Source organism: Cygnus atratus, chromosome 7 (assembly GCF_013377495.2).
Source record: "Cygnus atratus isolate AKBS03 ecotype Queensland, Australia chromosome 7, CAtr_DNAZoo_HiC_assembly, whole genome shotgun sequence".
NCBI lineage: Eukaryota > Metazoa > Chordata > Aves > Anseriformes > Anatidae > Cygnus > Cygnus atratus.
Window position 1 is genome coordinate 19,219,333 of NC_066368.1, and position 14,730 is coordinate 19,234,062.

The 14,730-nt window shown below is 44.1% G+C and overlaps 1 protein-coding gene across 1 annotated transcript in view; it reads left to right on the forward strand.

The window, feature by feature from the left end:
* ARHGAP22 (Rho GTPase activating protein 22) overlaps nt 1-14,730 on the forward strand; it is a 145,034-nt gene that overhangs the window by 100,895 nt on the left and 29,409 nt on the right. The window contains exon 4 of the mRNA XM_050711972.1: nt 3,820-3,948. Within this exon, the coding sequence (XP_050567929.1) occupies nt 3,820-3,948 (129 nt within the window). The remainder of the gene's footprint in view (nt 1-3,819; nt 3,949-14,730) is intronic.

The following is a 14,730-nucleotide window of genomic DNA, read 5'->3' on the forward strand; positions in this document are numbered from 1 at the left end:
CAGCACATCTCATCTGATGCCGCAGGTCTGCAGCAGGGTAGGTGACCGAATGCAGGGTGCCCTGGTCGCAGGTTAATGCTGAAGCTGCTGGGCTACTCACCCCCAAAGTTAAGCCCCCTGCTTCTACCGCGTGCATTGAGGTGCTGTGTTTGCAGACAGTTTTATTTTTTCCTCTGGTCTGGAGCTGACAGTGTCCCTGAGCAGAAGGGCTGGAATGTCTGTCCCTGGCAATCCTGAGCTAACAGAGCAGGCCTCTGAGGGCTAGTCTCGTTTGTATGGGAGCGTGATTAAAGATGAGTGAGAAATTCTGTTCAAAGGAATAGAAAGCCCTTGTCTGTGTTTAAAATCATTAGCAGACCGTTCCTCCCTGTTGTGGTGCGGAGGAGCCAGAGCCCTGTTAGCTTTATGCAGCAGCCCTTGTGTTTGTCGGGCTGGAGTCTCCCAGCTGCTCAGGGTGGGCTGCGGCTCCCCTCAGGGCAGGAGGGAGGTTTCAGTGCAGTGTCGGCCTGCAAGCTTCATACTGCTTCGATGGGCAAAGCTAAAATTTTGTATCCAAGCATTTCTAGGCAGAAAGGTTTAAAATTGTTTTCGGGTTCCTGAAGGCCAGTATGTTTGAATCTGTACAGTGTCTCTGTTGACAACTCAAATCTGAAACCCAGAACAAGGTCCTCTTTTGTAGCTCGGCACAGAAACGAAAGCAGCTGTGAATTTCTGGTACAATTCTGGATTTGTAAAGAAGGTGTAGTGGAAGGGAGGTGTGGTTGTTTGTTTGTTTATTTGTTTTAATAAGATCTAAATATTTGGATTTAGCTGTTTTTTGTTATTCTGACTTCTAAGACTCAAAATCTGTTGGGTGCTGCAACAGCATAGAGAGATGCATCTGAACTCCGCCCTTCAGGGAGCTCTAATTCTGCTCATTGCCTTGGTGATGTAGTGAAAGGAGCCAGCAGTGTGTGGAAAGGAACAAGATCAAAAAGCCATAAAAGAAAAATTGTTTATATTTGGGTCTGCTTGCTCTGCCACTGCTTATTCATCTCGTACTAACACATGAGGACTTCTCTAAGAAGTCCTTCTGAAGTGCATTCTGGTTTCTACGCTAGTGTCTCTGCGTGGAGTTGTATTTATCCGCTTGTACTCTCGTGACTAGTCACTACTGACTCTCCCACAGGCAGCTTGTAGGATCATGACCTTGCTCCTATTTAAAGTTTCAGTGGGAGAAAGCTAACCACAGAGAAGCTGTATGTATAGGTTTTGGCAGAGTCTCAAGCCTAGGTTCTGCAGCATGTGCAGGAATCTTTTTCCCATCCTGTTTTTACTTTTTGCAGACTCTAACAGAAGTATAAATATTTTTCCCTAAACGCTTGCATGAAAAATGCCTAAGGAGGTTTACAAGGCAGCTGGCTGGTCCAACGTAACATCTTAGGGGAAGGGGAGTTGTAGTCAGGTCCCCATGGTACGGCAATTCAGGGGGAAGATGCTGAGACACCACTTCTGCACAAGTTCAGTCGGATGGAGGCTTCATCCTTCTCTGCTTGTTATGTCTCTCTTTGCATGCTTTAGTTCAGCTGTTCTCGCTAAATTTGCAGTTGGTAGTTCATTCTGAACTAGGACTCTGCTCTCTTCTTATACTTTGTGGCTTGTGTGGGCAAGACCTCAGCTGGGTCCCTTTAAATTTAAGAACAGAACGCGTGTTTTGCCTTGGCCAAGCTCAGTTTTTTCTGGTGTGGTTCATGCAGCACGTGCACTTATGGATGCTCTAGTGTCCTGAAGTAGAGCTAAACAGCCCATTTTGCAAGACCAGGATATATCAGAATTAACTGGCAGCTAGAAATGCCTCAACTATCAGGTTTGTAGTTGCTGTGATGAAGGTAACCAAACCCATTGTTGGTAATAAATAAATAAGACTTTAATGCTAAGAAAGAAGCCAAGGGGATGGCTGGAGGTCAGTCAGAAGGATGGATGTCTGCCTGTCTGAGGTGAGAGTGGCTAGTGTAGTACTGCTGGGGAGTGAAATAAAATGAAGAGGTGCCCCTTACAGGGTGAGTTGAGTCTTTGAGGGCCGGTGCTCAGCTGCACGGCTCGTTTCACTGCAGCACTCAGATCACTGACATCGGGTCACTTGGCCGGGCCTACTGGAAAGTGGGGTAAGAAGAGGTTCTTGGGAGCAGGAGTGAGGAGACAGCCTGGAGAAAGGCTTCCCATGACGTTGGGCTCTATAGGTAGAGAAAGGAGAGCTGGGTTAAACAAAGAAGTTTTTGGAGTGTTTGGGCTTGGCGATGCAAAGACGTGGTAACCTGGCAGGGCTTGGTCGAGGGCCAACCCAAACCCACAGTCCAGTTTGCCTACTGCTCCCCAGTCTGTGGTACTCAGCAGAGCTGGAGGGCAGCTCGGTGTTCGGTGCCTACCTCTTGCAGCTGTTCTGCTTCCTTATCTCAGGGAATGCAAATCATTGAGCAAATTCAAAAGGGGAGGCTGTCCGGGAGGATGCTGTGAGGAGAGAATCAGAATTTGGATATGCGCAGGGGAAAAGATCCTGGCTTTTGTTTTTTAAGCTCTATGCCTAGTGCCAGGTGTGCAGTCATCTCTGTTCTGTGCTGAAAGGCTGCCTCAGTTTCCTTTGTTCTGTGAATTGCCACAGAGCCCTTCGTGGCATATCTCACACCACACACAAAAAGCCCTTTTGCTTTGCAAATCAGCGCGTGCTCCACGGGTGTTTCTAGGCCGGGGAAACAACTAACAGCAAGAAAAAACACTTCCTTGGCTTGCAGGCAGCTTCCAGTTTGCTCCTTTCCCAGATTAGCAAGGATTTAGAAGGCGCACGTTTTGTGTTTAAGTCAGTTCTGCAGAAACCACCACGTGCCATTGTCCTGCCCTTATCTCTGAATTGCACGGACAGGCAATCCCGGCTGCTCTGGCTTGCAAGCGTCAAACAGCATGGGCACAACAGCTGAGGTGCTGTCTCTGCAGAAAAGCCAAAGGCAGTGTCCATGGAGATGGAAAAGCTTTAGGCCGCTGGTGATGCAGCTGCTGCGTTGGACAGGATCAGCTCCAACGAAGCTGTTTGTGTGGCCTTATGAGGCTGTGTCTGGCTCTGGGACATAAAATGAGGGGTGAGGGGAAAATTTAAACTGACTGAAGTAAGTGCAGAGCTAAAAAGAAAATGGGAATAGAAAGGTGAAAGTGTTGTAAGCCTTAGAGTATCCTCAAATGACAGATGTAATAGAACAGCTTGAGTGCGCCTGGTGTTCTGGTCAGTACTGCCTGGGATGTTCCACAGCAATGTTAGTGGCTCCTAAGGATCTTGTTTCAAGTGGGAGAGTCAGATTCATATTCCCAAGTCCTAACTCCTGTTCCAAAACACTGCTTCTGGGATGGATCCAAAATCAAACTGGGTCTCTTTCTATATCAAGACTATAAATTCCCAGGAACTTGAGGAAAGCAGATGATCTTGCAACTTCTGCGTCTCAAACCCTGACTTGTCTTATGATTCCCTTGGTCCCTCTCAGTGCCTCAGCACAGATATGTGAAATTCATTTTGAGCTCCTCCTGCAGGGTCTTACAGCCTGTGATCTCCCTTTGCTTACTGCTGGGACAGCAAGCACAACATCTCCAAGTTCCCACACTGGAAATGCGTATTTTTTACTTCAGCTTTGAAGTCTTATCAATCTGCTTTGTGGGTGCTGCAACATATGAGTAGGAATTGTGCGTAAAACTGCTCAATTGAATTAAATCATTTTCACCCAGAATCTTGGTGGTTTTAAACATCACTTGTTCTCTTCTGGGCTAGATGCTAAAAGAGATTTGTGTTTTGTCTTTCAGGTGGAGCAGGCGACCGGGAAAAGATGCCTGTCAATCATGAAACTTTCCTGCTTATGGCTAATTCCCAGAATGAAATGGAAGATTGGGTGAAAGCCATCCGACGGGTTATATGGGCTCCATTTGGTGGAGGTATTGCAAATAGCTCACATGCACATAAATTAAAACATTTGCCTCAAGGTAAAACATATTCTTGTGATACTAGGATATGTGTAACACTGTAAAATCACTGAGATACCTAGATAAGCTCTTGATTATGTGAAGTATTTTACAGCATGGAGATTGGGTTGGTTTTTTTTTGTTGTTTTTGTTTTTTGCCAGGGGATGGAAGGTAATGAAAGGGGAGGTCACATCCAAACTGTATAACTGACTCACAGTCAAAAATGGGTGGTAATAACAAACATAACACAATTGCCAGTGCTAAGTTTCTTAAAGCTGATTACTGTGTATTCTGTGGATCTTTCTTATCCTTATGGATATAAAGGATTTTGTCCAGTTATCTCAACTTTCCACTTCAAAGGCAGATGCCCAAATTAAACCTCTACAAAGCCAGAGGCAGCAAAACTTTTTAATTGGTTAATATAGGGCCTGGCTGAGAAGGCAAAGCTTCCACTGGCTTCAGTGAAGATGTAACCTAAGGAAGAACAACAGGGTCAGGCTGAGAGAACACCTGTAAGAGTACAGCTGTTCACAATCCTTGTATTTAAAATGAACAAAAAAGCCAGACTCCCCATTTTGATACCGTACTATGATCTTCAAGATTTCGAGTCACGTTCTTAAGTCAGGGGATTAGATAGGAGATGTTTTTGCAGTCTGACACAGACCAAGGGTTCACAGATGTTTTCTGCTGGGTTCACTGCTGGTAGCAGCAACTCCTGGCTTGGTACTGAATACTCCAAATGCTTCAGTGCTACTGATGGAGTTCATGCAGATGGCGATATCACGTGCAGATAGTGATATCGTCCTCTTTTGAGAGGTACAGATAAAAAGTGCTGAACAAGTGTTTGGTAATACAATTATTTTGCCAAAATGAAGTTACTGTTTTTCCTGGATCTAGGGGAAAAAAATGACCTTGGTGCAGTTGAGAGAGGCTGAAACATCACAAGGTCGCTAAGAACACCCAGTATTTGTTAGTAACTTTTATCTTTTTTTTTTCCCTCCTTTAAGTGGCTCTTGTGATTTTGACTGTCTGTGTAGCAGCAGCATTTGGTTTGTCTGGAAAAGATATAATCTCTAGTGATGATGTAATTTTTTCCTAGGCCCTCCTTAGCAGAAAGGGTGTATATACAAAAGGCAGCTTATACCTAATTCTGAGAGGTCCCATGAAATTCTGTTGTGCCATGGGTAGAACAAGCTCTTTTCATTAGCAGAAACTGATTTACGCTGAATTCTCCTCAAACATGAGTTTGAGCTTGTTTCGCTTTCCTTCTAAAGTCCAGTCCACAGCAAGGGATCTTCACACTGAGCTCGGTGCAGATCCCTGCAGTCTGAGAATCCGAGTTGGTGTTTCTGTGGCCATTTATAGTGGACCTTACAGCATGTATTTTATAGCATTTCCATGCGCATCAAACAAATGCTGTGAGAAAAAAGGACACAGTCAGTCATGGCAGATAGTATACATTCTAGAAACAGACCCCTTCTTTAGGGTTTAGGGCATGATGTTTTCGGCGCTGCTGGTATCTGTGCAAATTCTGCTTCCTTTTTTTTTTTTTTTTTTGGTCAGCATTTGTTTCGTCAGCTTCTTGGAATAGTTCCAGAACAAGCATTGTATTTAAAGTATTAAGATAATAAATAATTAACAATTCTAAGATCTTAAAAACAAAAAAACCATGAGAATGGCATAAAAGCAGAGATCAATTTATTTTTCTTCTTTGATTCTTTATGGGGGCAGTTTTGTCCCAGTTACCTGCTCTTTTTCTCTACCTCTATGCTTCTCTTCAATGGTGAAGTGTAAAATTTTGATTTCCCTTTAAATGAGGGCAGATGGTCTTACATTTGAGTCCAGTAACTGGAGAGCTTTAACAACTGTATGAAATATCAAAAACTGTAGAATGTTGAAATCATGAGAGTGTGGGGAGCAGGGTGACACAGGAAAACAGCAGCAGTTCTGTGCTGTTTTCAGATGCTGCAGGTTTGATTCGGTTCCTGTTGATGTCAGTGTAAAGGCTGCTGCTGATGTTGGTGAGAGCTGGCTTAAGCTATCCTGTAGAAGAGAAAGCACAGCTGGAAAGAGCTGCAGTAGTGTGTTGAGGTTTTCCCTCTACCTGTGGATCAAATCTACCCAAGAACATGGGTACCTCCTGGGCGGTCAGCCTGGCCTAAGCTCTCTGCCCTGCTACTCAAATGCACGAGTCTAAAGCTAGCTTGGCTATGTCTGCTCTGCTCTGTAGTCAGTGCTGCATGAGCAGATTCTTATCCTATGGTTTCATCACTCCTCTGAGCCGACTGTGTGCTAGCTGCTGTCAGCATTGGTCTTTTCCCACCTTGCAGCCATGTGTTCCCACCACGTTTCGTTCTGCTAGTGCTGGTGATTATACAGCTGTGCAGAAGGAAATGACCTGGGAGAAGAAAAGGTGGGGGTGAATTAGTTTTGTGGTGGGTTGGCTCCCTTGCCCAGATAAGCAGGCAGCTGCAAGAACAGCAGTTCCAGCAAAATGAGGGCAGTGGGGAGAGATGGTAGGGTGGAGGAGGGCATGCTTGTTCGTTCTGGCTGCAGCCCACACTTAAATAGGCTTAAACAAACCGTGGAACTGCATCCTCAGTCTCTCTTCACAAAGTATTTATAGGATTGTCAATAACAAGGAAATGGTTAAAACATCAAAACCGTTGTTTCCAAAAGGATTTAGTCAGTTTGGGGAAATGATTAAAACTATTCCTCCTCTATCAGAGTAGAGCAGGGAAGCTTCTGAGAGTGAAATCCCAGCTTAGCTCAAATGTGGGAGGACTGTAAACATAGCTGTCTCTGTTTTAATTGAATAATTTGAACTCTGCATTGCTATCACTGCTAATTTGAGAGCCAAGTCTTATCTATCGACACTTTTTAATATATGACGCTAAAGGAATGGGGGTGAGGAATTATAAAGCAGGCTTCATTATTAATATGTAAATATCCAGCCCTGGAGAGAGTTGATATGGTGTAAAAATAAATCATGCCAAGATAAAAGGGGAGTCTTAGCCACACTTTAATCTTCGCTGACGTATTGAAGAAACTTATAAATCAAAAAGGTTGAGGGTATCTTTTTACGTGTTCATGCGGGCACATGAACTATGTTTAAAGGTGAATAGCAAAGGCTTTTTAAAACAAAACAGAAAACTCTGCAAAGCTGCTGAGGATCCCAAATCATTTATAGGAGACACATTCAGGCCATATGGAATGCATGCTTTGAAATACACTTCAAATGTGGCCTTCAAATAAAATCCTAGAGTTCCTGACTTTTTTGAAGAAGAGCTGTCTTGTTTATGGAGAAAATAATTTTGAGCCAGTTTTCCTAAGTTTCAGACTTCTGAATTCTTGAATCTAGTCCACCTCATTCAGAGTTGAGGATTTTGTAAAAGTGAGATCTGAGAGTAAGCTGTATGTTTTGAGTTTACGTCTTTAGGAATAGGGTTTGTTACAAAGGCTTGAAAGAAGTGCATTTTGGAGCACATTCGGACAGAGGGTGCATAAAACTGTTTCCTCTGATCCTTCTTACCTCCACGAGGAACAGATTTTGCTCTGAGTTTACACCACTGAAAGTTTATCTGGACAGTCCCTTTGTGCCCTACAGCTGTGTTGTTCTCTGGCTGTTTTCTAATGTGGAAGCCTTGTGGCAGTGCCATAGTGCTTCCTGGCCACAAGCTTGGGAGGGAGTTAGCCTGTCAACATCCTCTGAAATTGGATGTGTGGAAAATGCTGGGAATAGTACAGTGGAGAGAGGGTCTTTCCTCGCTCTGTAAATCTGTAGTGGGACTGTACCTCTAGCCTGAAGAAAAACAGCTCCTTTAAGGAGGTCCTTTGCCATCTATTTACCTCTTAGCTTTCATGCCTTCTTCATTTTTGTCTTGCTTAAGATTTAAAACATAATGTGTCTGGGACTGAATTTGGGGCCACAGGGTACAAAAGCTGAGTTTTTTGGTGCCTGAGCTGAAAGCCATGAGGTGTAACATTCTCTCTTGTAGCTCAGCACATGACCGGCACGGCATGGGACAGAATCATTTTGTGTTAATCTTGTGCTGTGTTTGTGTTTGTTTCCTTCTGTTTACTTATCCTTTCTTGCCATGAGCAGTTCCTTGCTCCTCTGCCAGAAATGCATGTCACGGCCCCTTTCTCCATTCCTTTATCCTAATTCCTCCTCCTCCTCCTTATCCCAAGCTTTCATCAGTTCCTTGTGCTGGAGAAGAGGTAAAGCAGTTGGAAGGGCTGTGCTTCCCTTAGGCAAACAAGGAGAGCTTTACCTGTGACAATGTAATTATTCTGAAGGAGTTCCATGAGCAGCTTCTCTTCTGAGGAGGAATAATTCTGAGAAATAATAACTTTTTAACTGGAGGGCTCTGAAGAAGTGTCCACTGGGGACTCTACTGGCATTAATTCCAGTCCACTCCTCCAGATAGGTAAAGCCTGATATGTGAATTCTTTCTTTTCTGCCAGAGAAATAGTGCAGAGGATGTTCTTGCTGGCAATCAGGGCCCTGTGCAGACCATGTCTTGTACTAGGGGAGAGCTGAGAACCAGAGGAGGAGGCTCTGATGTGTAATTTAAAACACATCTCAAAGTCATTATGGGTAATAGAGGGATAGCCCTACATAGGCCTAATTAGGGATCCTGTTTTACATGAGTAAATGTCTTTCAGATACCATCTGCATGAAAGCGAAATGACTGTTTTGAAGGGTCAGATGTTGTTATTAGATGCATGTCCACAAGGATGCTAGACTCTGTCGGAGCTAGGATATTACTCTAAGTCTTGGGAATGTGGGGTTTACTGTCTCCACCATGGGGATTTTCCAGTAAGACCACCATGAGCATAGAATTATATTAGTGAATTTAAGATGCTAAGATACCAAAGAATTGAAAAGCACAGAGGTGAGTTCTGTTGTCTGCCCAGTGTGAAGACTGGGAACAGTTTCTGCTCCCTATCTCATTACAGGGCTCCACCAAAGTGGCAGCCTTGAGACGGATTCCTGCCTGGGCTTTGTGGAGCCCCTTCACTTGGTGGCTGGGTGCAGGCTCCCACAGGTGTGTGGGGAGTGGCACTGGGTGTTTGTTGTGCCTGATAATGTGCTTTTATCTCTGCATAGAGACAGCTGGCGCCTGATGCAGTTTATCAGTGTTTGCTCTTCAGCGTTGTCTCATGCTGGGAGATGGGCCCAACCAAGGGGAGAGGAAGAGAAGGATGATGGGGGTTACGAGTTCAGATGTCTGGACGAGGGGATGCATGAATCATCTGTGAGGAAGTGCTGGTTAGCTTTACCCCAGGCAGAGGTGTTATGTACAGGGGTTACGCTTGTTGTGGATATAGAAACTGAGACACAGAGCAGAGTTGGGAGTGTGTCTTGCTGTCTGAACTGCCCGTAACAGAACAGTTTTTAAAATTCGAATTCTAATATCTGTTTCAGACATCTGATTAAGTTTTTTTTTTTCTGACTTACCTCATCAGGTGTATCTGGGGTTTTTATTGCTGCTTTATGCCCAATGTATTCTATCACCATGACACGGCCGTGAGGTAGGGAAAGGCTGTTGTCCTCATTTTTTGTAAAGGAGGAATTTAAGGTATTGGGCAATGAAATAACTTGCCTGAGGTCATGCTGTCTGTAAAAGAGCCACTCTGAAGGCATCATTCAGCAAGGCAGATAGTAGAATCACAGCCCTGGACCTCAGGGGAGCAGACTCTTTGCCTTTTCAGGGATATGCTTGGAAGAGTCCCATGGGATATGGTTCTGGAGAAAAGAAGGGTCCAGCAGAGCTGTTTGATTTTCAAGGATTATATCCTTCAAGCTCAAGAACAGTCCACAATGATGTGCAGGAAATCAAGCAAAGGTAGTACAATGCCTACATGTATGAACAATAAGCTCCTAACAAAGCTCAAACTTAAAAGGGAAGCATAGAAGAAGTGAGAACAGGGACAAGTGACCTAAGGAATATAGAGAAACTATCTGAACATGCAGGAATGGACTTAGGAAAGCTAAAGCCCACATGGTGAGGGATGTGTCTGGCAACAAGAAAGGTTTCTTCAGTCATATCAGCAGCAAAATGAAGACAAGGAAAAATGTGGGCCCCTTACTGAAAGAGATGGGAAATCTGGTGACAAAGGACATGAAAAAGGCTAAGGTACTCAAATGCCTTCTTCACCTCAGGCTTTACTGGTAAGTTTTGTCATCAGCAGCTCCTGGCCAGTGGGACAATCTGGAACAAGGAAGCTTTCTCCTCAGTAGAGAACGTTTGGGTTAGGGAACATTTAAAGAAAATTGGTGTATACAAGTCAGTAGGACCTGATGAGATGCACCCATGAGTGCTGAGGGAACTGGCTGATGTGTAAGACCACTCTCAATAATCTTTCAAAGGACATGGTGAGGAATAACCTCAGGCACCAGCACACTCTGGGTTGACTGGCTGGAAAGGAGCTTTGCGGAAAAGCACCTGGGATGCTGATGGACAACAAGTTGAACGTGAGCCAGCAATGCACCCTTGTGGCAGATAAAGTCAACAGGTTCCTGGGCTGCATTAGGATGTGTGTTGCCAGCAGACTGAGGGATGTGATCCTTCCCCTCTGCTCAGAGAAGAATTTTCAATTGGAATTGGTCTTATACTCTGGAGGCTGTGTAACTGATTAAGATGTAAAATCCATCCAACTTCAAGGCCTTCCCTCAGGAAAAAAAAAAAAAAAAAAGACTTTGAAAAGGCTTTGAAAAGGATCTTTGAGAAGAGATGATTTCAGGTAGGTACGATGGATAAAATTACAAATGTAAGGAGGATTTGAACAAGGCACAGTCATGAGGTTTATAACAAAACACAGATGTTTTTCATGCAGGGCACAAATTATGAAGCTCATTGTTACAAGATGTTGTGGAAACAAAAATAATAAATGGGTTCAAAATAGCATTAGATGAGTTCATAGGAGATAAGTCCACCTGGGCTATCAAACAAAGACATCTGAATGTAGTCATTAACTTCACACATACCTTGTATTGCTGAGAGCAATCCTGCTTTTGGCAAAATATAGTGATGCCTGTGCCTTCTTCTTCAGTAGCTGACTGTTGTCCCCTTCAACTAGTAAGTGCCAAGAAGAGATCATAGCGGCTGTGTGTTTGTTACGTTGTGGTGGCTGCTGCTTGCAGCACCTGGTCTGGCCAGTGCCTCCTGCTGCACTGGTGGTTTCTCAGTGAGGTTGTTCCTGTAATCATCAGATTCGTGTTTGAAAGCTGACAGGCTTTTAAAGCGCTGATGGTTCTCGCTGCACGTCCTGGCAGTGTATGATTAATGGGACAAACATGTTCCTGTGGTGTTTCTCAGCTTGCAGGCAAGTATTTTAATTTCTCTGTATTATTCCTTTGATGAATGTTATGAGAATCTGTACTTACTGAAGGGGAAGGGTAATCTGCTCCTTGCGAGTTGCAGTTTTAACCATTTAGGAACCAAGAACAAAGAAATTCACCCTATCTTCTCCCATTTCCTTTCTAAAGGTTACTCTTCTGCCCTCCACAGTGTTCTTATTCTCTATCATCAGGTAGTCAGCCTTGCAGTTTCCCCTTCCTACCTTCTGAGTTGCAGCTCGAGGAAAAGAACATTAAGCCCTTGACCTCTGCTTGAAGTGTTCCTGAAAAGTTGGCAGATTTACTGAAATGTTTTATCCATTTTATGAATTGGAGCTAAATGCCATCCCCTCCCCAAGCACAGACAGTCAAGTTCAGCTGTGGCTAGAGCTTGGACCATGACCTTATGGTTGAGTTGTAAAGGTAAAACTTATGCTTTATATTAACTGAGAATTTTAGTTGGATAGTGGAAGATAAAGGTAAATGTGTGGGAATTAACTAATAGATTTCATCACTGATTGAGTTGGAGGAAGCAACAAAGTGACTCCATATACGATTTACCTGGTAGTGAGTCTTACAGTTGCAGGTTACAGGCTGACAGAGGTATTTATGGTGAAGTCTGATTTGGATAACCATGCCCGGGTAGCATGGTTAGGTGATCAGTGTTGATCCTGTCATTTTCTCAGCATCCTATTGTATCTAGGATATCAGTTTCTCAGGCTGGGGGTACGGAAACGGCTGAGGACGTAAGCGTGCTCAGTGTGCTGAATGGATTAGAGGGGCTGGTGTTCTAAATTTCAGTGGTGAGCCGAGATCACCAGGCCTGCCAGGTTCAAAAGTCTGGGTGGCTCGTTTTGTTCTGTACCAGAGGCGAGGATCAGTGGCAGGTTGCAGGCTCGGGGATCCTTGCATTTAGACCCACAGCAGGAGTTTTAGTCCTTCTCTAGCAATGAGACTCTGGTGGCAGTAATTATACTATATCATAACTATTTTGGACTTACTGACACTCATAATTTTTGTAAAACTTTTCCGTGCAGTGGGGAAATCACTACGCAGCACACTTGGAAGAGAAGTTCTGCCAGTCAGATGCTTCCTACAGACAGTTTCCTTCAGGTCTGTGGAAGCTATCTGTTACACGTAGGCAGGCATGTGCAAGAGTCAGTGAGTAAAAAGCTCTGTAAAAGATGTTCTTATGTTGTGGGGAGAAGGAAGTTTTCCAGGGCACGTTTGCCCAGATCACTGCTTGCTAAAAGGCATTTTTTCTAGCTCTTCATGTTTTGTTCTCTAAATCCTTCTTGCCTTTGTTTAGAGAGAAATAGACCAATAAACACAAGGGTTTGGCTCTGGATTCAGAATGCTGTGGTTAAGTGATGTTTAGGTCTGTTTATCATCTTTTCTCTGTGAGCAAACAGTTATAATCTCAGTTTAGAGCATAAACCGGGCAGAGTCCACTGCAGGGTAATTTACAGCGCTGCACAGTTGGTTCGTTTCCTGACATTTTAGAGGGATGGGAGAACACCATGCACAGGTTAGATTGAATCTGTTGTGAGACAGGGATGAACGTTGCTGTTCGCTAACTTTTCAACCCAGGATGAACTGCTTTATCAGTCAGTGAGCAGAGGCCTGTTTATTTTCAAAAGATTTAATTTTACCAGTAAATGTTGAGACCCCTGCCCAGAGCAGGGGAGAGAAGGGATGTGAAGGGGTCATTTTATTCACAGGAAGATCTGTCCAAAGTGTTTGGAGAGGGAAAAAGCTGGAAGGGAAATTTTCTGTACAAGGGGCATCCTTACTGCTGGAGGCTTTCCTGCTGGCTTGAGCCCTGTGACTGATCACCTGTAGCTGTTTCACTGCCAGCTTTCAACAGGTACAGGGAGGTGCTCACGTGCCAGTGTTTGCCTGGGCGAGGGAACAAGTCTGCGTAAGGCTCAACTTGCCTGAAAATCGAGGAACTTCAGCTCCGATTCAAACTTCACTACTTGGTCCTTTCTGTTCAAATGGGCAAACCAATTTCCTAGATCTGAGCTCCCTCAGGTCTGCTTGAGTATATGTGTATATTAGCTAATACTACATGTAAGTCAATGTTTAAAAATACCCACAGCCAATGGGCACTTGCTAGAGCTGTGCAAGCCAGCAAGGTTGTTCACAACCAGAGAAGGGGGAAGAAATATTTTCTGAGTTCATGCAGGCTCGCCATTCCCATCTGTTGCAACCAGATTCAAGACTGAATTTGACCTGAGTTAGATGCCAAACCTGAGATACGCTTGGATTTCAGAGGTTGTCTGAGCTGTAGTGAACTTCCCAGCCAGTCTCCAGGCTTGTAGTGACATGCAGAGGCAGGATACTCGCTCTCTGATCCCGTACCTGCAGCAGAATGACTGTGGTGGTGCTGGCTCGTGAGAGCACTGCTAGCACTTTCTCCACACAATGACACCAGGGAAGAAAATGTCTACAGCTCCCAAGCAGGAAGTTCGTGTGACATTTACTTGCTAAACAGTCTTACAAACCCAAATTCTTCTGTTGGAAAGTAAGAGCAGGCCAGCAGTAACCTTCCCTACGGTTAAACAGCCTCATACAAAGGGGGAAAGAGGGAGTTCAGTCGCCGTAACCCCTTTTCTCCTCGGCACATGTGTATGCGGAGATCTCCGGGTGGCAATTGTGATGGCAGTTTAGCTGTTTATATGCAGTGTGGCCATTTCTCTGGATTTTATTGCTGTGATTGCAATCTCATATTTCTGCAGCCTGCGGCCCCTGCAATCCAGCGATATGTGAGAATCTTGGATTTCATTTTTAGGAAATGTAACAGAGTAAGCAGGATCCAAGTCGACTAGAAATTCAAAACACTGAAGATAAATTATATATATGTTTATTGTATCTATTTATATGTAGAGAGAGAGAGTGATTTTTATTCCAGTCTCATCATATTCTGCAGTCTAAGTAGGGCTTTGTAAGGGATTGAGAATTGTTTGATATCAGGAGGTAAAGTGATAACGGTGATGTGTAGCTATATTGTGCCATGTTACATTCTTCTCACAGGACACTGATAGCTGCAGAGCGACCGTCTACAGGGAACCATACCGAAGCAGCTGCCCTTTCCTGCTTTGGTTGTGATGCTCATATGAGCAAGCATGTGTTCCTTCAGCCTTTTTCTCTTACCAAGGCTTTTTCTTTGGAGAAGAGTTTACATCATCTTCATCATCTCTCATACAACTCAGGGTATTCTTATATGCCATGCTGATGTCTGATCATGCTTTGAGTCATGCTGCGCCCTTGGCTGCAGAGAAGCTGTGAATTTCACAGGTTAATTACACTTCAGGTACAACAGTATCCATGTTAAACAAGCTGACTTTCCATTTCATTGGATGCCCTCTTTGTTCTCGTGTTTTGAGAGATGGAAAACAGAAATGGA